This window comes from Bos javanicus, chromosome 14 (assembly GCF_032452875.1).
Source record: "Bos javanicus breed banteng chromosome 14, ARS-OSU_banteng_1.0, whole genome shotgun sequence".
NCBI classification, from domain to species: domain Eukaryota; kingdom Metazoa; phylum Chordata; class Mammalia; order Artiodactyla; family Bovidae; genus Bos; species Bos javanicus.
In genome coordinates this window covers 10,165,253-10,190,743 of record NC_083881.1, presented here as the reverse complement: position 1 = coordinate 10,190,743, position 25,491 = coordinate 10,165,253, and the positions used below count along the sequence as shown (strand labels likewise).

Here is a 25,491-nt window from a genome sequence, read left to right as displayed (position 1 = left end):
CCTTCATTATTTCATCTAATTTTTGACTGCCTAGTAAGTGGAAAAAAAAAAGGTGGGGGGGAGGAATAGAAGGGTATCCCTGGCCTCAAGGTACTTATAATCTACTAAAAGGGAATACATGTGTGACCATGAGTAAGTATATAATTCAATTAGCCAACTGGAGGATGAAAATGTGACTTCTGGAGCCATGCAGTTGATATGTAACCTTGTCAGGAAGCTCTTCGTGTTTATACACATGTAATTTTATTTACTTATTTCTGGCTGTGCTGGGTCTTCCTGCTGCTCTAGGGCTACTCTTCGCTGTAGCGCACGGGCTTCTCACTGTAGTGGCCTCTCTTGTGATGGAGCACGGGCTCTAGGGCCCACAGGCTTGCTTCAGTGGTTGAGGTTTCCAGGTTCGAGAGCACAGGCTCAACAGTTGTGGCACATGGACTTGGTTGCATGTGGGATCTTCCCAGACCCGGGATCAAACCCGTGTCTCCTGCATTGACAAGGGGATTCTTTACCACTGAGCCACCAGGAAAGCCCAGGGAGTTATTATTCAACTCTAACCTAAATATCACATGCTTCAGCTGAAGCTTATTTCCTGATGGTTCTATTTTATTAGCATCCCATTCACAATATAAAGCATTTTGTCTTGAGGATAAGTCTGAGGGAGAAGAGCATGGACTGACCTGAATCCTTTCTCAGCCGAGCTCATCATCTGTAAATTGGGGCAGCAGCACCCAGCCCACAGAGCTGTTGGAGGGATTAAGTGACATGATGTGTGTAAGGCAGCCAGCACAGAGCCCAGCATAGAGCAGGTGCTTAATTGTAGTGTTGGCAGATTCGGGATTTGTTCAAACTCTTTCACTCAAAACACGCAAGCCTTGGGACAGTGACAGCACTCTTTGCATTGGCATCAATTTATTTACTGGGAGGCAGCGCCTTCACTTGCATTGCTATGAAAAATATTACTATTATTAAAGCAGCAGCAGCTGCTGGGCCAGCCGTAAACGCTTATTTTGATTTGCACCTCCTGGAAATAAGGAGTATCTAATTTTATGTTAAGCACTATTAATGTGAATAAGCATCACAGGGAAAAGGAAATGGGTTGCTTTTTTTTTTTTTTATAAAAAAGTGATTAATGAAACATAAAGGAAGACTCCCGACATTTCAAAACAGCAAAGACACTCGAATTTTAGTTGGTATGTAAACTGGTCAGTGAAGCCACTGGATGGAAGGAAAGCTGTGGTCCTCGTCAGACCTTTAAGTGGTTTGTTATCCGACACTGGGAGGAAGTAGTCAGACCGGGACACTCCCCAGCAGCCCAGCGACTCCCAAAGGTCCTGGGTATGCACGGGAGGTGACTTCTGAGCACCATGTCATCGCTGCGGGTTGAAACGGTGGTGGGGTGTTCCTACTCTGCCCACACCCTGTGTGGAATGTTGGTCTTTCTTGACCACATCAGGAAAGCTACAACTAGGCAGCGCGGTGCCCTGACCACAGCCCTGCAGAGTGTCCCAACTGAATACTGAGCGGAGGGGTCATGGGGAGGCGAGACTTGCAGAAGGAAGAGCAGAGAAACTAACATCCCCAGGGCGCGGTGCAAGGCACGTGGCTGCCTCACTTCCCACACCGGTTCCCCGGACCACCCTGCGAGGTCCCGACGTCTCCAACCGGCTCTCATTCCAGTGGAGGGTGATGGGACCAGAAGACGGGATCCCAGTCCCATCCCCCTGTGTGATCCGGTATGGAGAAGATGCTTCCCTAGTCCCTAACCCTGCTCTGAGGACGACCATCACCCCTGCACTCCGTCAGGTAGCCCCACCCTCCCAACAAAGCTGACTGCACTAGCGGGGGTCTCCTGACCCCCGCTGCGCCAATCTGATCCACCCCGACCCCAGGTGTCCCTACCAGGCACAGAGACTTAGCTGGTGAGGGCACTGGAGCCAGGGATGTCCCCTCTCTATCATTTGCTCAGGAGAATATTCTCATTTCCCACCATTCTGGACCCTCATGTTCTATAAAATACCCCTGTGAGTCCTTACAATCAACCCTCACTTTGCCTGGACATGCTGTATTCTGTTTTGTAGGGGGAAGGCGGAGCCTGTTACTTCCAACAAAAGAGCCTAACATGCCTGGGTTTTTCCAGGCCTCCACTTCTTCATCCATGGAAAGCAGGAGCTGAATAGATGGTCTCCAAGAACTTTACCAGGTCTGTCAAAGGTGTGACATAGTAATACAGGACACTGGGGGGACACGGCTGTCCTCCCCCAAGTCCCTGAGCACAATGCTATACAAAGGCAAGGTACCCAGGCTCTACTGATAACAGAACGAGCTTGGAAGAACCTGTATTTTTATCCATCCAAATCACATCTGGAGGGGAAAGAGATGGTCTGCCTGGACTTGGCCAACTCTGCTTTTTGGAATAGTTGCTACATGCAATGCAATCATCTTTAGGGCTTAACCTCCCCGGGACAGGTGGCTCTGACTTTGTTTTCCTAGCTTCTGGGTGGCTAAACTGGGTGCTGTCTTAACAGAGGCACACATATTCCAGTTCTTGGGGGAAGATTATACCATGGCCTTAGCATTAAAATTCAGTTCTTACATAAGTGAACTCTAAGCGCAACGAGACCCTGGGCTGCTCAGAACGAGCTCTGGGTGGGCAGAGCCCACCGTGAACTGTTATTCTGTTAAGACCAGGCAGGGTCAAGGACGTCCAGGTCTGACCTAAGCCCTGCCCCAGAGATCATGAAAATGCATCTTACTGAGGCTGAAAAGAGGTTATGAGGCACCCAGAAATGCAAATTCAAGGACAGATCCTTTCCTTTGAAGGCGCCTGCCTCCAAACCAAAATAGAATTCCTTGTGGTCTCAGTGCTTCAAGCTGTAATCAGGAAAGCAAACAACTGAGCTGCCACGCTCTGTCCTCCTGGGGCCAAGGCAGAAATGCTTCCCCCAGTGCCTCCCCACAAACAACCCAAACCCAATACCTGCATTTATTATGGAACAGAGAAAGCGACTCGTTACTCCAAAGACCCAGTGAAAATCAGAAGGGACAAGTGCCCCAGCTTTGATGCACTGATGGAGGGCACGTGGCAGGAGGAGGTTGGGAGAAGGAAATAAAGAAGCAGTGACCCAAGGAAGCCCGGACAGCGAGGCGGTGCCCGCAGAGCCCGTGAGGCTGGCCTGGGTCCGAGGAGGCAGCGCTGGTCACCGGTCCCCTTACTTCAGAGCAGTGCCGCCAAAGGCTGTGGACATAGTAAAACTGAACGGGCACTGTATTTCAGATCAAGCTGGCTCTGACCATGACCGCCCAGTGGCCGCCTGCACCTCACCATCAGGGTCCTCCGAAGCACACAGCCGGCCCTGTCACTGACCTCACCCATCCTCTGCCGAAAGGGGTCTTGTCCTCTCCTCCTACAGGTTCAAGGGTCCAACCCAATAATACTAAACAGCGAGGATGGTGAGACAGTGAGAACTATCATTCACAGAGTACTCGCCACACCAGGCAGGGCTCCGAGCGCTTCACATACACCAACAGGTTAAAAGGCAGCACACGAAGATGCAAGAAGGTTCAGGGACTCGCCCGACACACACGAGAAGATAACAGGGCTGCAATTAATCCTGGCAAGGGAACTTTGTCCTCCTGTTGAGCCAATGTCACCTGCCGGTCCACAGTGGCGAGAACTCTGCCCCGCTCCCCACCAAGGAATGCCTCTCACCTCCTTGAGCCCCGCCCCACTGGAGGAAGGCTGACTAAGGTGGCAGGGCAGCCCCTGGCGCGCACATTTTACCAGGAGCGGAGTCACCGGATGGGTGTCGCACGTGCATTCTCCCCTTTAATACTTCTTTTATTCATCAAACGAGACCGAGGCTGAGCTGCCAAGTGATCCCCATCGAGCCCATCGCTTACTCATGTTTAGATAATACATGCGGGAAAGGCCGAGGCCAAGGTCTGCCTCCAGTCCTCAAATGACTAGGTTACATAAATGGAAACCACCTGAGGCTCCTTTTGACGCCCAGACACAAACGCAAAGGTCTGCGTAGCGTCTGAACATCCAACACCACAAAGGCAGCTAATGAGAGCTTCCGAGCCCCACATCAAGGAGGGCCGCCGTGGCCTCACTGCGCACGTGATGTGAGACCTGGACTTACCAGCAGACCGGCCAGCAAGATCGAGGCTCCTTAACTCAGGCTCACTTTCCACCTCCTGCCTTAATCACGTTCTAGGGAAGGGCACTGGACGAGCCCTAGGCTCACTACCCCTACCCCACCACCCCGTGAATAAACAGCCTCCATAGACTTCTGGGAGAGCAGAGTGCAGAGAGCCTGGACTGGGAGTCTGGAGACGGGAACCCAAATCCTCACCCCATTTCCTTCCCATCTTTAGGCCTCGGTCCTCACCTCTGAAAACAGCAGGACTGAACCAGATCTGTGTGGGTCCTTTTCCTTCATGAGCTTTCTCCCACAGGAATACAGAACTCGAAGGTTCTGCAAGCAAACCAATCATGAGAATGAGAGAACCTTTTGCTTTCCAATTTTAGGAATCTATAACTGGCGATCCAAGTATCTGATCAGCAGGAGATAGCAGTGTGACACCACCGAGTTGACCTATTTTGGCCAAAATCAAAGATGACTGGCATGAGAAAGATGCTGAACCACACTGTGAGAGGTGGTGTTCATTCATTCTTCTGGGCCACTGGCTACTGGACCCACATCGTGACTTTCACGGGCCCCTCAGAGACCAGGTTCCTGGGCTGGCGAGCACCAGCCTCCATTCTCTCCCAGGCCGTCAGCTCTGATGTCCAGAGTTGCCAGCAGCCGGCCCAAAGGCAGGGCTGGGATGGGCAGGAAGCCAGAAGGCAGCCGGCCACGGAGCCCTGCAGCAACTCCACCCAGAGCTGCAGGTTCTTCAACCAGGGCAGCTCACGGGCAAGGACAGGTTGGGCGACAGTCCTGTAAGTCTGCCAGGGTGGAGCTGGAAACCACAGGGCCTTGTCCACTTCCGCTCAGCCCAGGCAGGGTGGCTGGCGCCATCTCTGAGGACCAAAGGCAGAGACTTCGGGAGACGTCCAAGAGGTCTCAGAAGAGAGACACAGAGCTCCCCCTTTTCTTCTCTACCCAAAACTGTCTCCTCCCTGGCACTAGATATCAAGTGAAGATAAGAAAAATAATCCGTAGATTTCTACGAGACAGAACAATAACAACAACAAACCCACAGCAGACAGGAAACACAAAAGAGTGAACTACAGGTGAAACACAAAGGCTTTCAGATACTGAGATCTTACATTCAGAGCATTCACTACTGTGCAACTTTGGATAAGGCATTTTACCTCTCTGAGCAGTGGTTTGTTGTTTAGCTGCTAAGTCGTGTCCGACTCTTTGCAACCCCATGTGCTGTAGCCTGCCAGGACCTTCTGTCCACAGAATTTTCCAGGCAAGAATACTGGAGTGGGTTCCCCTTTCCTTCTCCAGGGGATCTTCCCAACCCAGGGATCTAAGCCGTGCCTCTTGTGCCTCCTGCATTGGCAGGCGTATTCTTTACAGCTGAGCCATCTGGGAAGCCTGCACTGAGGTTTATTCATATGTAAAAGAACAATAAAAATGCTATCAGACAGGGGTTTTATTAGATGGTAAAAATGTTTCTTCATATATGTATTAAAAAGGCAAACAGCATTAGCTTAGACTAGTTCACTAACAGGTTTGAGCACTGTTTTAGAAAGAGCGTCAGTTCTGTTACAGAAAGGAAGTAACCTTCTCTCTTTGCTTCTGCAGGCAAACGTATTCTTCATTCACTGGCCTTATCTGGTTAAGTCCAGAGAAAACTCACCCCAGGTACCTCTGCACTGAGGGTGGAGCCACAGAGCCCAGAATTCTGCACGGGACAGTGGCTTCAGGAGACTTGCTCACCTTTCGTTATTTCATCTTCAAGAGTTCAGGGACAAAGAAAGCACATTTTCTTGAACTTAAGCAATGCACAGGACCAGTCTTGGTTTTATCTAAACCTTTCCTGAGACTTATTTTTCTTTAAGATCACAACTGATCTTATCTGCCTCCTGAGAAACCTGTATGCAGGTCAAGAAGCAACAGTAAGAACCAGACATGGAACAACACACTGGTTCCATATTGGGAAAGGAGTACATCAAGGCTGTACATTATCACCCCGCTGGTTTAACTTCTATGCAGAGTACATCATGAGAAACGACGGGTTGGATGAAGCACAAGTTGAAATCAAGATTGCCAGGAGAAGTATCAATAACCTCAGATATGGCACCCCACTCCAGTACTCTTGCCTGGAAAATCCCATGGATGGAGGAGTGTGATAGGCTGCAGTCCATGGGGTCGCTAAGAGTCGGACATGACTGAGCAACTTCACTTTCACTTTTCACTTTCATGCACTGGAGAAGGAAATGGCAACCCACTCCAGTGTTCTTGCCTGGAGAATCCCAGGGCCAGGGGAGCCTGGTGGGCTGCCGTCTATGGGGTCGCACAGAGTTGGACACGACTGAAGCGACTTAGCAGCAGCATGCAAATGATACCATTCTAATGGTTGAAACTGAAGAGGAGCTAAACAGCCTCTTGATGAGGGTGAAAGAGGAGAGTGAAAAAGCTGACGTGAAACTCAACATTAATAAAAACTAAGCAAGATCATGGCATCCAGTCCCATTACTACATGGCAAATAGAAGGGGGGAAAGTGGAAGTGAGGGTTATTTTCTTGGACACCAAAATCACTGCAGACAGTGACTGCAGCTATGAAATTAAAAGATGCTTGCTCCTTGGAAGGAAAGCTATGACAAACCTAAACAGCATATTAAAAAGCAGAGACATCACTTTGCTGATGACGGTCTGTCTAGTCAAAGCTATGATTATTTTCCAGTAGTCATGTATGGATGTGAAAGTTGGACCAAAAAGAAGGCTGAGTGCTAAAGAGTTGATGTTTTGTGCTGGAGAAGACTCTACAAAGTCCCCTGGACAGCAAGGAGATCAAACCAGTCAGTCCTAAAGGAAATCAATCCTGAACATTCACTGGAGGGGCTGATGTTGAAGCTAAAGCTCCAATACTCTGGCCACCTGATGTGAAGAGCTGACTCACTGGAAAAGACCTTGATGCTGGATATGATTGAGGGCAGGAGAAGAAGAGGACAGCAGAGGATGAGATGGTTAGATTGCATCACTGACTCAACAGACATGAATGTGAGCAAACTCCAGGAGACAGTGAAGAACAGGGGAGCCTGCTGTGCTGCAGTCCACAGGGTTGCAAAGAGTCAGGCATGACTTAGCGACTGAACAACAGCAACCACATGAAGAACTCCTTGGAACCTGAATGTGAAGATAAACCAAACCACCTAGGAACTTACGCACCTGATTCATGGTACCAAAATGAGGACAATAAGAGTGAAGCCTCCTACACTTCTACAAAACACTAACTACTGAAGTATGTCTGTAGACATTTAGAATATCTATTTTAAGTCTTAACTATTTAAGGGCTTCCTAACTCCACTTAGGGGCTACCCAGGGGGCACCAGTGGTGAAGAACCCGCCTGCCAATGCAGGAGAGGCAGGTTCGATCCCTGGACTGGGAAAATTCCCTGGAGGAGGGCGTGGCAGTCCACTCCAGTATTCTTGCCTGGAGAACCCCACGGACAGAGGAGCCTGACGGGAGCCTGACAGAGGAGTCCATAGTGTTGAAAAGATTCAGACATGACTGAAGCAACTGAGCTGCAGTAGAGTTCATCGTTAACACCACTTACTTACTAGCCATCTGATCTTGGAGACAAATCACTTCATCTCGCTAGGCCTCAGTTTTCTTCCCTGTAAAATGGGGCTAACAATTGTTCCTCCTCCATAAAGCCTGTGTAAGGGTGGAGTGTCCTCAGGCATGCCGTGTGCCTTCGAAGTCCTGGTACCAAGCAGCTAGCTGCTTAATGAATGGGCAGAGCTTGCCTCCTCCATCATCACCAAAGATAAAAGTGCTGGGCCAACACTACTGAATCAATAACCGAGCTGACCTTCACATATCATACTGGACTCTCCCTTTCAGCCAACACTATGTATGCACCAATCTAAGCCTCTAAATGAAGAGCCTCTTCTTTTGTCTCCCTCGATGGTGCTTGCTCCCTTCCTGGGAAAGCTCAGCCTTCTCCTACTCATTTACTCATAATTTCCAAACGGTCACGAGTAAAATGGCACACGTCAGTGTGCTTTGGTTGCTGAATAAGCAAAACACTGGCTTTTTGCTTGGAAAACACTCACACACCAGCATGAAACCTTGGCAGTCCATCCACTCTTGCCTCTCAAAAGCAGCCACTCATTCTGTGCCAGCCCCACCATGACTTCCAGAATCATGGGGGACCCTTTGCCCCCAAAGTTGAAGCCTGGAAGTAAATTCTTTTCTTTTTTTTAACCACATATGTCTGACCCAGTTCCTAAAGTGCTCATCAGTGATAGGTTAAAATAAAAGCAGCAACATCTGCAAAGCACAGAACTCTTTGCCAAGAGGACAAACCAAAAGGGAGAGTGTGGGTTAATTTGGGGTTCCAAATTAGGAGATCTAACACAATTTTTTACGTGACATTTAGGCATGCTACTTTGGAATTCAAAGAGCAAAACAGTCCATAAATAAATAGGGAGACAATTGCTAGAACTAGAAAAATATTTTTTAAAAAATTCCAAGCTGCCCAAATTAATTCCTATTCCTGAGTTTCCACATCACCAAAAAAGTACCCAAAATTTCTCTTCCTAAGAATAACCACAAGATAACCCAAACAGCAGTCTTCAAGTTTCCACCTATTTCACTTGTGAAGCCTATGCCAACAAGAATTTGTGGTTTGCCCCAAAACTTTTCCTTATATTTTGAGGGTAATAACCTTAAGCCCCATACTTTTTTGAGAACTGAATGCTGATCCACGTAAGATATTTATAAATGTACCTCCTTCATACATATAAGCTTTAGAGGGGTGGAATTAAAAGTTCAACCGTGGTAGTTATCTATGAATTAAGAAACTAAAGGGCATATTGCACATTTAGGCTAAAGGCAATCACTCTGAATCCAACCTCATGGAATTCAGTTCGAGAGTTAAAAGATGGACTTCCCTGGTGGTCCAGTGGTTAAGAATCCGCCTGCCAACACAGGGAACACAGGTTCAATCCCTGGTCCATGAGGAGCCCACATGCCATGGAGCAACTAAGCCCGAGTGTCACAACTGCCGAAGCCTGAGCACTCTAGAGCCCGTGCTCCACAACAAGAGAAGCCACACAATAGAGTAGCCTTCATTCGCTGTAAGTAAGAAAGCCTGTTCACAGCCAAAAATAAATAATAATAAAATAAATTAAAAAAATTTTTTTTAAAGAGTTAAACGATGGAGACTGGGGACAACGACTTCTTGGCTAAGATTGTACTAAAGTCAGAAAAAAGTTACAAAATTATTGTGCCACTCTTGATGAAACAATCACTACTGAATTTTTGAGAACCTGAGTATTACCAACGTACTTTAACATGACACTTTTGAACTTCTAGCCTGGTTCCAATTCCTTCTCAAGTTCATAGGTGACCAGGTTGGTAATAGGACTGGGTCTGTTTTTTTACCCAACCTTGCAAAACAGCATGACCCACCAAAAAATACATCAGCTGCATTTGCTTTTAAATTTAGTAATCTCAAACAAAGATCCAGAGCAGCTGCATATAATTTACAAACACTGTGTGGCCACCAGTGTGGCCACATAGTATGGACACATACCCCCACAAACAGCAACACCAACTATATACTTACCCTTATCACACCCCACACAAACAGAATACAGTAACATTATCTGCATGTGCAGAAAGGAAAAGTGAACATAATTGACAGCTCCATCAGCAGGCCCTGAAGGACTTATCTAGAAGGAAAATAGCCCCTCCATCTAAGCAATGTCACATCCTTTAGAAGCATATACAGTAGGTACAGAAAAAGGATGCAAAGTGCTGCCATATCAGCATGTTTCAATTCATCACAATTAAGTGAAGGACAGACTGGTCATAGGGTTGAATGCCTGGCAAGTCCACTTAATCCCAGACACCAAGCATCGGGCTGGTTCAACAGACAAGACCACAGAAACAAAACCACAACAAAGAAAAGAGTCATTTACCTCTGGCTTTCAAACAAACCTAGTTAGATAGTGCTTCTCCAACTGAATTTCAAAATTCAGTTCAATAACCCAACATTAACTTCAGAGAGAATCCAGAAGCAAGCTCAACTGGCATAAAATATTCAGACTCATTTGCAGCATCAGGTTGGCAAAACAGGACCCAGCACTAGCAGAAAGCTCTCCCCTCCTAAAATGTAGGACCCCAGTGCTTTTGAATACACGGATAGTTCTGCGTGTAACCTGGCCCAGAAACAAGCATCACAGCCTGCATCAAGAGTAGTCTGCTCACAGAAGCCCAAGCTTCTTAGTATTACAGAGGAGGAGCCGAGGGGGGAGCTTAGATTAGAAAGAGCTCCCCAAACCTCAAATAAACCAACCACAGAAGAATCCACCCAGGGAAAACGATCTGCCTTCCTAACTTCCTCCAGTGCTATCTTTTTTTGGGTTGAGAAGGGAGTGGCACTTTATGGCACTTACATATGGGGCAGAGTTCCAGGGCAAATATCCCGTTTTTGAGGAGGTTCAGAGGCTTCCCAGCTCCCAGGCTTGCAGATTCCTCCTTATGTACCCACTCGGCCCTATCACTAATGCACCTAAAATTTTAAAGGAAATTGCTAAGCTTTTGACGCTGTCGGAGGCACCCACAAGCTTTCCCTGGAGACCTAGATAAGAGGAGCGATTCTTTCTGCATCTCAGGCCTCCCTTCTTCCTGTCTGGCCAGGTCCTTGGGGCAGCATCGGCCTCGGGGCTCCATTCACAGCTTATGAGTGCCCTGCGGGCAGGTCCTGCTGGCGCAGCAGCCTGACTCTACCAAACCAGCCGCCCAGGGGAGCCGGGTGGGGACCAGTCTGCAGAGATAGCTCTTTCCACCCAGGGCTTGAGGACGAGAGAGGAGGAGAAATCCCGGGGTGGAGGCAGTCCCGGCCAGAGTTCCCTCTCATTCCTCTGGGGTTTTTCCACCAGTCCTAGCCGATGCAGCTCAGCCTGCCTGGCCAAGCCGGGCCATGGAGAGGTGCATTAACTGACCATCTCCCAGTCCCTTGCTGGTGACCTTGGCCACGTTGCTTTGCCTCCCTCTGCCCTCAGAGGCCTGACACCACCTACTTGGCGGGTTACGAGAGGGTCAGGGTGATGTGGAAAGCGCCCAGAAGGGCTCAAGCCAGGGAGAGGACTTCCCTCTTCTTAGGGCTGTCCACAGCCTGTTCAATCCTCTCCCCACCTCCAGCCTCGGGGCGGGGAGCTGGGGGTGGGGGGGAGAAACGGAGCTGGGGGCTGCACATCCGATGTCCCCCGTCCATCACCTGGCCGCGGGGTGGGCTGGAGGGGGTCCCGCAGGGGGGTGTGGCTCCCCCAGGCCCCATACATCCCCTTCCTCCCCGGTTCGGAAATCGACGCAATCCAACGGCGAGGCAGCGGCCGCGAGCGGAGGCAGCGAGGCGTCCCGGCGAGCGGGCCGGGGTCCCCGAAGGGCTGCGCGCGGAGGTCACCGGCCCCGACCTACCTCCTCCAGCAGCGTGACGGTGTTCCTGCAGTTGTGCAGCCGCGTAGTGAAGCTGGACGTGGTGGGCGAGTTGTAGTCCTCGGTGGTCTCGGCGATGAACTCGGAGACGGAGATCTGGTCCGGCATCCTGCCGGGGAAGGGGGCGAGACACAAGCGAGGGCGGGGGGTGAGTCACGGCGCAGGCTCCCGGGGCCGCGGGCCGGCCGGCGGCTCATGAACGCCCCCCGCGCGCAGCCCGCCACCCGCCGCCCGGCTTGGCGCGGCTGCGATCCCGGCGGCAGCGGGAGAAAGCTCTGGCGGGCGAGAAAGGAGGCGGCGGCGGCCCCGATCAGCGATCGGCAAGGGGCCCTTCAAACTCCGAGCGGCGCGCGAGGCTGGGGGCTCTCGGCGACCCGCCTCCCTCTGCTCATGCCCGGCCACGGGGGAGGGGACCCGGCGCGGCGCTTCGCAGGGGACGGGGGGGCGCCCGGGGCCGGGCAAGTCGCGGCGGGCCGGCGCTGCCTGCTCACACGCTCTGACAGGCGGCAGCGCGGACACCGACTGACTGAGCACACGCTCCCGCGGGCGGGCGGGCGGCGCTGCCGCGACGGTCACGGGGACAAACAAGGAAGTGCTCTGCGCACGCGCCGTCGACCCCCTCCCCGCGGGGCCCGGCCCCGCCCACGCCGCCCCGCCCCGCCCACGCCACCGGCCCCACCCACGCCGGCCCCCAGCCCCGCCCCGGACCTCCCCCACCCACTCGCCGCCCCCGCCATCCCCGGCCAGATCCCCCCAAGCCCCGCGCGCGGCGCTCTGACTGGGTACCCCCGACAGGCAGCCCCGGCCGCGCGGTTCTCGGGGCGGCGGGTGCCCGCGTCCCCCGGGCCGCCCCCGGAGCGGTTACTTGGGCGAGCTCGTTACGCGAGCGTTTCGCAAGAAGGGGGGCTAAAAAAATAAAAAGTTGTGCGCGTTCTTTTTTAGCCCCGTGTGGGAGCAGGAAGCGAAGCCGGAGAGCCGCCTCCGGCTGCGCGGGCCGCGGGCCCGGCGAGAGGGGAGCGCGGCGGCGGCCTCCGGGGCCCGGCTTGTAGCTTGCCCGCCCGCTGGCTCCGGCTCCTCACTCCCTTAGCAGGGCTCTCACGAGCCCCCGAAAGGTTTTGTGCCGTTTGCTGAAGCCGCTCAAGTGCTAAGTGAAGATATTGAAAGGGTTTTCTCCGCCCCCCCCCCCCACAATTTTCTAATCTTTCATTTACACTGGTTTTTGTTGTTGTTTTTAACCCGGACAGAGGAGGGGAAGGGGTGTAAAAGGCATTTCCCGAGGTGCAAATGGTGTACAATGCTAAGTAGATGCCAAATTTCAGCGGAAAAATTACCAACAGATTGCTCATTCCTCGGCCCTGGCAGATGGCTATTTTGCTCAATCTACTTAGCCCAAAGAATCCATTTAATTTCTCACCATTGATTGCGGATCAAATTGGTTTAAAAAAAAACAAACTAGGCCCTTAGGAAGCGCCTGACGATTGGCTCCTATAATTGGAGCCAACTGGAGCCGGCTCATAAAGTCCCAAATTCACCAACCTGGGCAGAAGGCTAGCCCCCGGGCCTCCTCTGGGATTGAGTTCTGCGATCTTGTACGGTTATCTGTCCTCTGGTCCTTCCCTAAACCACAACAGAATGCCCACTGGCAGGGAGGGATATTGGACCCGGGAGTGATTGTCAAAGGAGAACTGCATCTTCTCGCTCACCGCTGACTACTAACGCCCTGCTCCTGCCGCTGGAGATTCGTAAACAGACAATGCCTCTACTCTTCCATCAACAGTAGTAAGGGAAACAGACAAGCAATATACATGTAATATAAAGTGAAGTACATACAGAGTAAAGCAAGTGATGCAGGAGCTATGGTTTGAGGAATGAGCAGAGAAAACCTCCTTGACAAAGTGACATCTAGAGCAGAAGAGAGAATGAAGGGACTTCCCTGGAGGACCAAGACATCCCCGCTCCAGTGCAGGGGACCTGGGTTTCATACCAGGTCAGGGAACTAGATCCGTATGGCGCAAACAAAAGAGTTCCTGGGACACAGCTAAAAAGATGTTGCAGTGGCAACAAAGATCAAAGGTCCTGTGTGCTGTAACTAAGATCTGATGCAGCCAAATAATAAAAAGAAGAAAAGAGAATGAGGGGCTGCCTCTGCAGGTATCCTGGTGGCTATGGGATCTTGGCCTTCAGTTGCCTCCCATGAAGATGAAAGAAGAGGGCGCCAGCCCCATGGTAAATGATAACAGATGAGAAGGTGCTCTGTTCACCCGAGAGCCATTGTACAAGTTCAAGGTGTTTTGTCTGCCTGTGCTGGCTGTCCTGAACCTGCACTGTGTCTCTGGGGAAGCGCTCATTAATGTCAGAAAGGCAAGCACTGCAGCTAACGAAGAGGAAGGCCTTGGTAAGGCAGCATACAGGAATAAAGACTCTGCTCTGGCAAAGTGTTGAGACATCAGCTTTGAGAGGCATCCTAAAAAACAAAGAAACAAACAGGTACATACTTTCTCCTCCTTCTACATTAAAAGTCTGTATTGGGACACACCAAAGTTGAGGTTTTGGGGAAACTGCCAGATGGCATTTAAGACCCGCACCCAGAGGGCACTTGTTCACATGCTGTTACTGACAGAATATGAGATACCAGAAAAAACCCTACCTCTTTTCCCTTATACTAACTGGGTCATTCTGCATGGAGCAAATATGGCCACACTAGCTTGTGTTCATTAGTGTGAGGCTCCAAGAGCCTCAAGAAACCCCATGTTTATCCCCATGCAGCAGCTGAGACTCTAACACCCAGCACTTAGCCTTCCAACCACTCCAAGAAGGCCATCCTCTAGGCTGGAAATCAATTGAGACTCTGATTTTGCATTATTTCCACTTTTCTCTCTCTTCCAAGTTGTCATCGAATACCTGTCATCCCTGCTGGGCTGGTAGCTCCTTCTATCCCATATGTATGGCTTAGAGCAAACACTTGATAAATATGAGCTGTTATTAAAAAGCCTGGAGTCAGTGAATAATTGCCTCAATTCCAGGAGGCCTGGATTCCAGAGCTTTCTCTCCTAATAACTGATGCTGTCAGCTTGGGCCTTAGTGCCCTCACTTGGATAAAATAAAGGGATGCGTATGTCAAAATGACCACAGAGATACTTCCCAGCTGGAGCTGAGTCTGTGACTGCCCTCAGCTCTACAGATGCAAGGAATAAAGATTATTACAACAAGCTAAGCTAACTGCTATGGTAAACAACGGGGATTGCTTTCTTGATGGATTTCACCAGAGTCCAAACTGCTGCCACCAATTGTTGTTTCAGTTTCATTTGAAGATTATGTTATATATCTGCTCCTCCTCCCCGTCTCCCCTAGCCAAGAAAGGAATATGTGAACAATGAGATATTGTGCCCAGGTAAGTATATACCTCCTTAGACTGGTATGCAATTAGAATTTCAAAGGTTCACACCTCCATCCACCATTCCTAGGGTTCATGAGCCATAATCCTTTTAAAATTTGAAACCATGCCCCAGTGCAAACCATCTGCACCTCTCATTTTCCCAAAACACCCTGAAAACCATTCCTGGCTATCTTCTACGTATAGAGTCTGATGCAAGCAAAACTTAAACACTAGATTTCTTTGTGCAGAGCTGCTCAGAAATATTTGTTATTTAATTACTAAGTCGTGTCCAACTCTTTTAAAACCCCATGGACTGTAGCCCACTAGGCTCCTCTGTCCATGGGATTTGCCAGGCAAGAATACTGGAATGGGTTGCCAATTCTTTCTCCAGGGGATCTTCCCAACCCAGGGATTGAACTCATGTCTCCTGCATTGGCAGGCAGATTCTTTACCACTGAGCCACCAGGGAAGCCCGCTCAGAAATACACATCATCCTTTCTGGAGCCAGGAAAAACACACACACTTACTCGTGCACACCAGTTTTGTCTAAAGCATGCATCATCTCTTTGGTCATCAACATCACCCCCATCCGATGCTGTTCTGCACCCCTGCACTCCTCAAGCCTGTTTGTTACTCTGAGTACTGCTGACAAGATAAGAATGGTCCTTACAGAATGCTTTTCTTCCCCTTGAAAAATGGGGATAAAAATAGTGGTGGCTTATTCTCCCGGTCAGCAAGGGCACTAGTGACCCACAGGCATCAGGGAATTGGCTGAATTAGATTCCCAGTTGCAGGCTTCACTCATCTATCTGCCTAACAACCAAGGTGGTGCATTTGCAAGATAGCTGACAATGTACCAAGGGTGGGAGAGTGCGGAGGAAGTGTGAGGTCCTTTCTGGGCACAAGAAACCAGGAACTTTCCTGGTGGTGCAGTTATTAAGACACAGAGCTTCCATTGCTGGGGACACGGGTTTGATCCCTGGTCAGGGAACTAAGATCCCACATGCTGCACACAGCCAAAAAAATAGAAGGGGGAAAAAAGAAACCAAGAAGAGCTATCGGTGCTCTGATTCACATGCCTAGAAAGTGGCCCAGGCTGACAGGATGGAATTAGAGCATTCATCAAAGGCTCCCAGCGCCTTCATGGGGCAGGGCCATGGGATAGTGTGGGAAGAGAATATGCTTTGTGTTACTTGGATCTGGGTTTGAATCTCCACTTTGTCACTTATAATAATGCATTGTTGTCTCATCTGTGAAATTAGTATAGTAATAAAATGACTATGTTACAGGTTGTTAAGTGAAATAAATTGAGAAGCTGTGGATAAAGCAGTTGATGCATAGCGAATTATCAACCAATGTCAATTCCCTTTGAATTCCATTTTTATGTCAAGTATGACCATGAATACATCTCTTTTCTTTCCAGGACTCAGACCTCTCCCTAAATTAGTCACCTGGTGGAGGAAAGAAGAGAAGGAAGGGGAAGCTGCACAGTAATTCCCAAAGTCTGGGATCTCAGATTCGGGGATCGTCTTTAGAACTTTGCTTATTCTTGTAAGTATCCCTTGTGAGGTCAGATCCATCAACGATGGATTTTGGAAGTAAAGAAACAGTATCTAGAGTCAAACAGAATGAATACTAATGGGGATCAGAAGAGAGCTAAGGCCATAAAAGCCTGGTTTTCATGAAACACAGTTCCTGTTCAGTTCAGTTGCTCAGTCGTGTCTTTGCAACTAAATTGCAGCACACCAGGCCTCCCTGTCCATCACCATCTCCCGGAGTTCACTCAAACTCACGTCCATCGAGTCGATGATGCCATCCAGCCGTCTCATCCTCTGTCGTCCCCTTCTCCTCCTGCCCCCAATCCCTCCCAGCATCAGAGTCTTTTCCAATGAGTCAACTCTTCCCATGAGGTGGCCAAAGTACTGGAATTTCAGCTTTAGCATCATTCCTTCCAAAGAATACCCAGGGCTGATCTCCTTTAGAATGGACTGGTTGGATCTCCTTGCAGTCCAAGGGACTCTCAAGAGTCTTCTCCAACACCACAGTTCAAAAGCATCAATTTTTCGGCGCTCAGCCTTCTTCACAGTCCAACTCTCACATCCATACATGACCACTGGAAAAAACCATAGCCTTGACTAGACGGTAAAGAAGGATATTCTAACCAAGGCAACTTCTAGAGGATAGAATAGGCATTTGTTTCATAAGAGCATGAGTTATAGGATGATTCTCATGAGAAAGATTTGGCCTCACATCTCTACCATGTAGCAGCTATTAGATCTCGTTGAAGTAATTCACTTCTCTGAGTCTCAGTTTTCACATCTGCAAATTGGGGGCAATGTTAGTAACTATGTCTTAGTTCTCTGAGGATGTCATAAGCTATGGCATATAAGGTGCTTAGCAGGGTCTGAGGGATCGTAAGTAGATACTTCTCAGGTATTATGGGAATATTGAAAGCTTGATCTGGAGATAAAAATTCGGATATTCCTTCCCCCCTAAAATTTACTGAAACCTACAATGTACCTGACGCCTTGCCAAGTATTGCATTTTGGACACAAATATCCTTCTTTAAACTTCCTGACAACTTCAAAAGGTAGGTATGATTATCTTTTTTTTTTTAATAAAGATTTTTTAATATGGATAATTTTTAAAGTCTTTATTGAATTTCTTACAATACTGCTTATTTATGCTTTGGTTTTTGGCCTTGAGGCATGTAAGATCGCAGCCCCTCTTTTTCCCCTTTTCCTCCCCCACCAGGAATCGAACCTGCATTGGAGAGTTAAGTCTTAACCATTGGACTTCCAGGGAAGTCCCAAGTATGATTATCTTAAACTTACTGGAGAGAAACCCGAGGCTAGTGAGGTGTGCAAGAGTACTTTCTGAGCTTTTGTTCTGAGCCAGGCACTGCCCTGGTTATATAGGCAGTGTCTGAATTCATCCACATAACAGTTCTGATTCATCCACGTAACAGTTCTGATGTGGGAGTATTACAATAATGGAAACCAAGGGACTTCCCTGGCGGTCCAGTGGTTAAGACTCCGTGCTTCCAATGCATCAAACTTGGATTTGATCCCTGGTTGGGGGAACTAAGATCCCACATGCCATAGGGCGTGGCCGGGAAAAAAAAAAAAAAAAAAGACCCATTAATGGAAACCAAAACACAATGAGATCTCACTGCAAGTTCATGTCCCAGCGCCCAGGAGATGAAATCCTGGGCTTTTTCTACTGCCTGCAAAAATCAAGTTCTCAACAATAATTCACAGAGTACTGCTCCATTAGATGTCCTTCTCATCAATCAAAATAAGTATTGTTTGTTCCTTATTTCACCTGATAACTTACGTATTTGTTTTCTATCATCTTAACAAAGTGCTAGAAGAAAGGAAAGCGGTGGGCGGGGGATGGGGCTGGGGGAACAGGAAGAGGGAAAGATGCGCTGGATTCCACGTGTTTTTACCATCGGGCTCACGTTGCCATATTCGACCTCAGCAGCAGACTGCTTCACTCACGTGCCTTGTATGAGTGCTTCCCAAGTACACTTATATTTTCTCAAGTAAGAAACAAACCAAAAAAAGCCTATTCTAGTCTCCAGTGAACTTAATGTAAATACTCCAAGTAAAAACCACTAGAGTGTTCCCAGTGAGTAAGGAGGAGAACATGGATTGTTTGAAGACAATCAACTACTCTCTATTCTACCCCCAACCCCGCTTCCCTGGCTATTTTTTTGGTCAAGGGTAGGAAGAAGAGTCAGGTAGAGTGCTGGGGACCCAGAAGACTCAAAATCCTGGTGGATATATCAACTGAAAGGACTCAGGAATGTATTTCTGTTCTGTCCTGTAAAGGAATACTAATAACATCAACTAGTAAATACTGGGCTTGTTATATGCCCTGCACGATTCTGCACTGCTGCAGGCATACCCTCATTTCATACTCAACAGCCACCACATAGAGCAGGCACTGGTATTATCCGCATTTACCTGGGAGGAACCTGGAGCTTAGAGGTCACCTTGACAAGTAGAGGAGACTGATTGGTCTGATTTCACAGCCTGTGTGATTAGTCTCCTGACGATGGGTCCACAGCCCTTGGGTGCTCTTCTGTTAGAGCCTGTGTGTCATCTTTTTTCCTCCAGGGGAACTTGTTACAAGCCCAACTCAAAGGCAAAGTAATGGCTGGAGTGGAGTTGTTGTTCAGTCGATGAATCGTGTCAGGCTCTTTGAGACCCCCATGGACTGCAGCATGCCAGGCTTCCCTGTCCTTCACTATCTCCCAGAGTTTTCTCAAACTCATGTCCATTGAGTCGGTGATGCCATCCAACCATCTCATCCTCTGTCACCCCCTTCCCCTCCTGCCCTCAAATTTTCCCAGCATCAGGGTCTTTTCCAATGAGTCAGCTCTTCGCATCAGGTGGCCAAAGTATTGCAGTTTCAGCATGAATGAATATTCCAATGAATATTCAGGGCTGATTTCCAAGTGGAGAGCACTCCCATTGCTCCATTACTGCAGTTGGAATTAATCTTCACAGGGATATTTACAATACAGCCTCCCTTTATTTACCTATATATACATATAATTTTCAAAGAAGGCAATGGCACCCCACTCCAGTACTCTTGCCTGGAAAATCCCATGGAAGGAGGAGCCTGGAAGGCTGCAGTCCATGGGGTCGCTGAGGGTTGGACATGACTGAGCAACTTCACTTTCACTTTTCACTTTCATGCACTGGAGAAGGAAATGGCAACCCACTCCAGTGTTCTTGCCTGGAGAATCCCAGGGACGGGGGAGCCTGGTGGGCTGCCGTCTATGGGGTCGCACAGAGTCAGACACGACTAAAGTGACTTAGCAGCAGCAGCACATATAATTTTATTCATATATATATAATTCTATTTATCTTTGGCTGTGCTGGGTCTTTGTTGCTACACACAGGCTTTCTCTAGTTGCAGAGGCTACTCTCTACTTGTGGCATACAGGTTTAGTTGCTCTGAGGCACGTGGGATCTTCCCAGACTGGGGATCGAACCCATGACCCCTGCACTGGCAGGCAGATTCTTATCCACTGAGCCACTAGGGAATTCCACAATACAGCCTCTCTCTTACTTTGTATGAAGACTGTCAGCACCATTGGGAAGGACCTAAGTACTCCCTTCATGTGGAGAGATGAGAACTTCCCCAGTGACAAACAGCTCTGCTAGTGGCAGGGCGCAGCTCAGAATTTGGTCTTCCTAATCTGCAGCCATGAAATTAAAAGACGCTTACTCCTTGGAAGGAAAGTTATGTCCAACCTGGATAGCATATTCAAAAGCAGAGACATTACTGTGCCAACAAAGGTCCATCTAGTCAAGGCTATGGTTTTTCCTGTGGTCATGTATGGATGTGAGAGTTGGACTGTGAAGAAGGCTGAGTGCCGAAGAATTGATGCTTTTGAACTGTGGTGTTGGAGAAGACTCTTGAGAGTCCCTTGGACTGCAAGGAGATCCAACCAGTCCATTCTGAAGGAGATCAGCCCTGGGATTTTTTTGGAAGGAATGATGCTAAAGCTGAAATTCCAGTACTTTGGCCACCTCATGGGAAGAGTTGACTCATTGGAAAAGACTCTGATGCTGAGAGGGATTAGGGGCAGGAGGAGAAGGGGACGACAGAGGATGAGACGGCTGGATGGCATCACTGACTCGATGGACGTGAGTTTGAGTGAACTCTGGGAGATGGTGATGGACAGGGAGGCATGGCGTGCTGTGATTCATGCGGTCGCAAAGAGTCAGACATGACTGAGCGACTGAACTGAACTGAACTGAATGAGTTTCCTGCATGGCAGAACTCCCAGACTCTCCATCCCTTGGAGGAAGGGGGGCGGTACATGGTATCCTTCTTGGTATTACCCATGTCCCTGAAGACCTATGGGAGGGACAAGAGATTCCTAGAGCCCCAGGCTTGGCATTTTATAAGCACCATCTCCTGAAATCTCCCTCAATGGCCTAGTGAGGGGCCATGCTATCTGTTGAGAACTCAGATACGTGCACAATCTCCTTAAGGACTACAGTTAATAAACAGCGAATCGCTATTCACAGCTGGTCTGAATCCAAACCCTGCAGGCTTTTTCTTCCCCACAGAAGGCGCTGCCTCGTACACGTTCCCTGTGGGCCCCCGATAAACACGTTTTGGATTGAGCTGGCTTTTTTTTATGAGCTGCTGCTGCTAAGTTGCTTCAGTCGTGTCCGACTCTGTGCGACCCCATAGACAGCAGCCCACCAGGCTCCCCGTCCCTGGGATTCTCCAGGCAAGAACACTGGAGTGGGTTGCCATTTCCTTCCCCAATGCATGAAAGTGAAAAGTGAAAATGAAGTTGCTCAGTCGTGTCCGACCTCAGCGACCCCATGGACTACAGCCTTCCAGGCTCCTCCGTCCATGGGATTTTCCAGGCAAGAGTACTGGAGTGGGGTGCCACTGCCTTCTCCGTTTTTATGAGCTACATGTTTCCTAATATAAGTAAAACAACATTCAGTGAAGAAAAATGGTGGTGTTATATGGGGTTCCTAAAAACTTGCCACCTATAGGAGCGAGGGATTTTAAACCTTAGTTTGTTTCTGAAAAAGAAATCATCACCTGAAAAAAGAGAAACACTTAGAAAACCTTCAGGTCTCTTGTCTTTTTTTTTCTGATGCATTTGTGTTAGTTCAGTTAGGTGGCTCACACTTACTCATGCCCACTTCTGTGCTATCTCAAGGCTGACAACATGTCTTTTTTTTTATGATCCTTTTTCACAGCACCGTTTTCCAAATATTTCTATTTCTCCAACAAGACTGTGAGGTCCTTGAGACTCGAGGGTTTTCCATTTGCTGTTACAGTCTCAGTGACCCAGGTGCTCAAGAGATGCTTCTTGAACAGATGGAAGGAAGAATGAATGGATGAATATTTACGATGGGGGAGGGGTGTGAGAGGAATTGGGAGAGCAGCAACTGGAATGAGGAATCCTGGTTCTTAAGAGTTTCTCCATGTATATTATCATATGTGAAATAGATGGCCAGTCCAGGTTCGATGCATGAGACAGGGTGCTCAGGGCCGGTGCACTGGGATGATCCTGAGGGATGGGGTGGGGAGGGAGGTGGGAGGGGGGTTCAGGATGGGGGACACATGTACACCCATGGTGGATTCATGTTAATGTATGGCGAAAACCACTACAATATTGTAAAGTAATTAGCCTACAATTAAAATAAATAAAAAGAGTGGATACAAAAAAAAAGTTTCTGACATCATCATAAAGCTACCAGAGTTGGAAAGAATTTCAGGCATAATATAGTTACCAACCCTTTCATTTTTCAGATGAGGAAACAGATTCTTCAGTGGTTAAATGAATTTGCTCAGTATCTCCTGGCAGAATTGTGGGGAATTCTGAGATCCCAGGTATCCTGGTTCCCAAGGGTTGCTCCACTCTTCCACCTTACATTTCAAGGAAGGGTTTAAAAGACCTTGCCTTAAGAAAAAATATGTGAAACTGCCATTTAAGAATGGATTATGATGGTCTTTGCGTCAGTGTCAAGGAATGCCTGTAGACATTTCAGATGAGATCAGATCAGTCGCTCAGTCGTGTCCGACTCTTTTCGACCCCATGAATCGAGGCACGCCAGGCCTCCCTGTCCATCACCAACTCCTGGAGTTCACTCAGACTCACGTCCGTCGAGTTGGTAATGCCATCCAGCCATCTCATCCTCTGTCGTCCCCTTCTCCTCCTGCCCCCAATCCCTCCTAGCATCAGAGTCTTTTCCAATGAGTCAACTCTTCACATGAGGTGGCCAAAGTACTGGAATTTCAGCTTTAGCATCATTCCTTCCAAAGAAATCCCAGGGCTGATCTCCTTCAGAATGGACTGGTTGGATCTCCTTGCAGTCCAAGGGACTCTCAAGAGTCTTCTCCAACACCACAGTTCAAAAGCATCAATTCTTCGGCACTCAGCCTTCTTCACAGTCCAACTCTCACATCCATACATGATCATAGGAAAAACCATAGCCTTGACTAGATGGACCTTTGTTGGCATAGTAATGTCTCTGCTTTTGAATATGCTATCTAGGTTGGTCATAACTTTCCTTCCAAGAAGTAAGCATCTTTTAATTTCATGGCTGCAGTCACCATCTGCAGTGATTTTGGAGCCCAGAAAAATAAAGTCTGACACTGTTTCCACTGTTTCCCCATCTATTTCCCATGAAGTAATGGGACCAAATGCCATGATCTTCATTTTCTGAATGTTGAGCTTTAAGCCAACTTTTTCACTCTCCACTTTCACTTTCATCAAGAGGCTTTTTAGTTCCTCTTCACTTTCTGCCATAAGGATGGTGTCATCTGTATATCTGAGGTTATTGATAGAAAGTGCTGCACTCAGTATGCCAGCAAATTTGGAAAACTCAGCAGTGGCCAAAGGACTGGAAAAGGTCAGTTTTCATTCCAATCCCAAAGAAAGGCAATGCCAAAGAATGCTCAAACTACCGCACAATTGCACTCATCTCACACTCCAGTAAAATAATGCTCAAAATTCTCCAAGCCAGGCTTCAGCAATATGTGAACCGTGAACTTCCTGATGTTCAAGCTGGTTTTAGAAAAGGCAGAGGAACCAGAGATCAAATTGCAACATCCTCTGGATCATGGAAAAAGCAAGAGAGTTCCAGAAAAGCGTCTATTTCTGCTTTATTGACTATGCCAAAGCCTTTGACTGTGTGGATCACAATAAACTGTGGAAAGTTCTTCAAGAGATGGGAATACCAGACCACCTGACCTGCCTCTTGAGAAACCTGTATGCAGGTCAGGAAGCAACAGTTAGAACTGGACATGGAACAACAGACTGGTTCCAAATAGGAAAAGGAGTTCATCAAGGCTGTATATTGTCACTCTGTTTATTTAACTTCTATGCAGAGTACATCATGAGAAACGCTGGACTGGAAGAAACACAAGCTGTAGACATTTGCCTACCATTTAAAACTTCTAAAATTCTAACTACATAAAATTTGGCATAAGATTACTTAACTAACACTCCTAATTTTGAGCAAGGAGGCTGTGAGTACAGTCGAAGACTGGAGTGATACCCACCCCCTTTCATCACTGTCTTGCTTCTTTCTCTTCTTTCTTGCTCTCCAAAAACTAAGCTAGAAACTTGACAGCAATCAAGAACCTTCTAAGTCCGCCCCTCCCACCCCTGTGCCCTAGTCGCTGAGTTGTGTCTGACTCTTTGCGACCCTGTGGACTGTAACCCACCAGGCTCCTCTGTCCATGGGATTCTCCAGGCAACAATGCTGGAGTGAGTTACGATTTCCTTTCTTAATCGACCCTTTTTAAAAGGTTAGAAGTCACAAGAGATAAGGAGATGTTTCAGTGACCAGAACACTGGGAGTCAGTGTTGTTTTAGTAAACAACGTTCCCCTTGCCCAACCCAGGGCAGCCCTATAGGATGATCCCAGGGTAAGTGAGGTTTCTCCTCCCAAACCCACTTTACTCTCTGCGACTGACTCATTCCTTGTGGGACATTTTCAGAGATAAGACCATTGTCCCTGAGTCCCCGAGGACATTCCTCAAAGGATGCAGAAGTATTTAGGTTGGAACCCATTGGTTCAATTCCATTTGCAGTTACTGAGCAGCACTAATAATCCTTCCAGAGGTTAAGAATGTGTGAATTGGATTCAGATTGCCTGGGTTCAAATCCCAGCCCTGCCACTTAATAGGGATGGTTAACCATAGGGCTACCTAATATCAGCTACTTAATGTGGTTTCAAAGGAAGATGTCCTTTAAAAGGTGATCTCTCTCTCTCTTCTAAGGCTGTTGTGAGATATAAATGAGATAATCTATGTAAGATGTATTGGTACACAGTAAATGATATTTGTCTTTGAAACAGGTCCTATGCTAGACTCTTGAGGGGCCAAAAGGACACATAAGATATAGCCCCTGTGCTCACACGTAGGCAGAGATACAGGTCTGCAGCACAACTGCCAAAATGCTCAAAGAACTCAAACAGGAAATACATGTGTCTTTCAGCTATGTGACCTGTGCATGTGGAGTCCAAAAAAAGGTCCTTTCATGTTTCTCTGATTTGCCCAAAACCCGGTTAGAACCACTGTTAGGAGCGGCTTTTCAAAGCTGCCTGTCATCTGAAACACTACTCAAGAAGAAGCATTTGATAAATGACAGCTGTTTGCAACTGTAGCACTGAGAGAGAACATGGCATTGCCAGAGAGGCCAGCCTCCCTTCCTCAGCCAAATCAGCTCATCTCCTTTGGTCTCACTTCCCAGGAACCCAGGGCAGACGCTCTCTGAGGTCCTAGGGCAATAACATCCTATAATTTGATGAATTCTTTTCTTATATCAGTGTTGTAACCAACCCCAAACACCAGCTCTGCCTCAAGATCTACTTGTAAGCCAAGAACAGTCTGGAGGTCATTACTTCTGGTTGGGGGCCTCTGTTATGAGCACCCTATATTATATGAATCTATCACAGTACTCAGTTGTTGCTTTTCAAAAATA

At 48.2% G+C, this 25,491-nt stretch overlaps 1 protein-coding gene across 4 annotated transcripts in view; it reads right to left on the bottom strand.

Annotated features, from left to right (window-relative positions):
- ASAP1 (ArfGAP with SH3 domain, ankyrin repeat and PH domain 1) overlaps positions 1-25,491 on the bottom strand; it is a 339,237-nt gene that overhangs the window by 251,168 nt on the left and 62,578 nt on the right. For 2 of the 4 annotated variants that reach the window (XM_061438581.1, XM_061438583.1), the window contains exon 3: positions 11,612-11,738. The exons of 1 other annotated variant lie outside the window; for it this stretch is intronic. In XM_061438581.1, coding sequence (XP_061294565.1) covers positions 11,612-11,738 — 127 coding nt within the window. Of the gene's footprint in view, positions 1-11,611; positions 11,739-12,120; positions 12,184-25,491 lie in introns of those variants that run through there. One more of the 4 variants, XM_061438582.1, reaches the window with a different exon arrangement.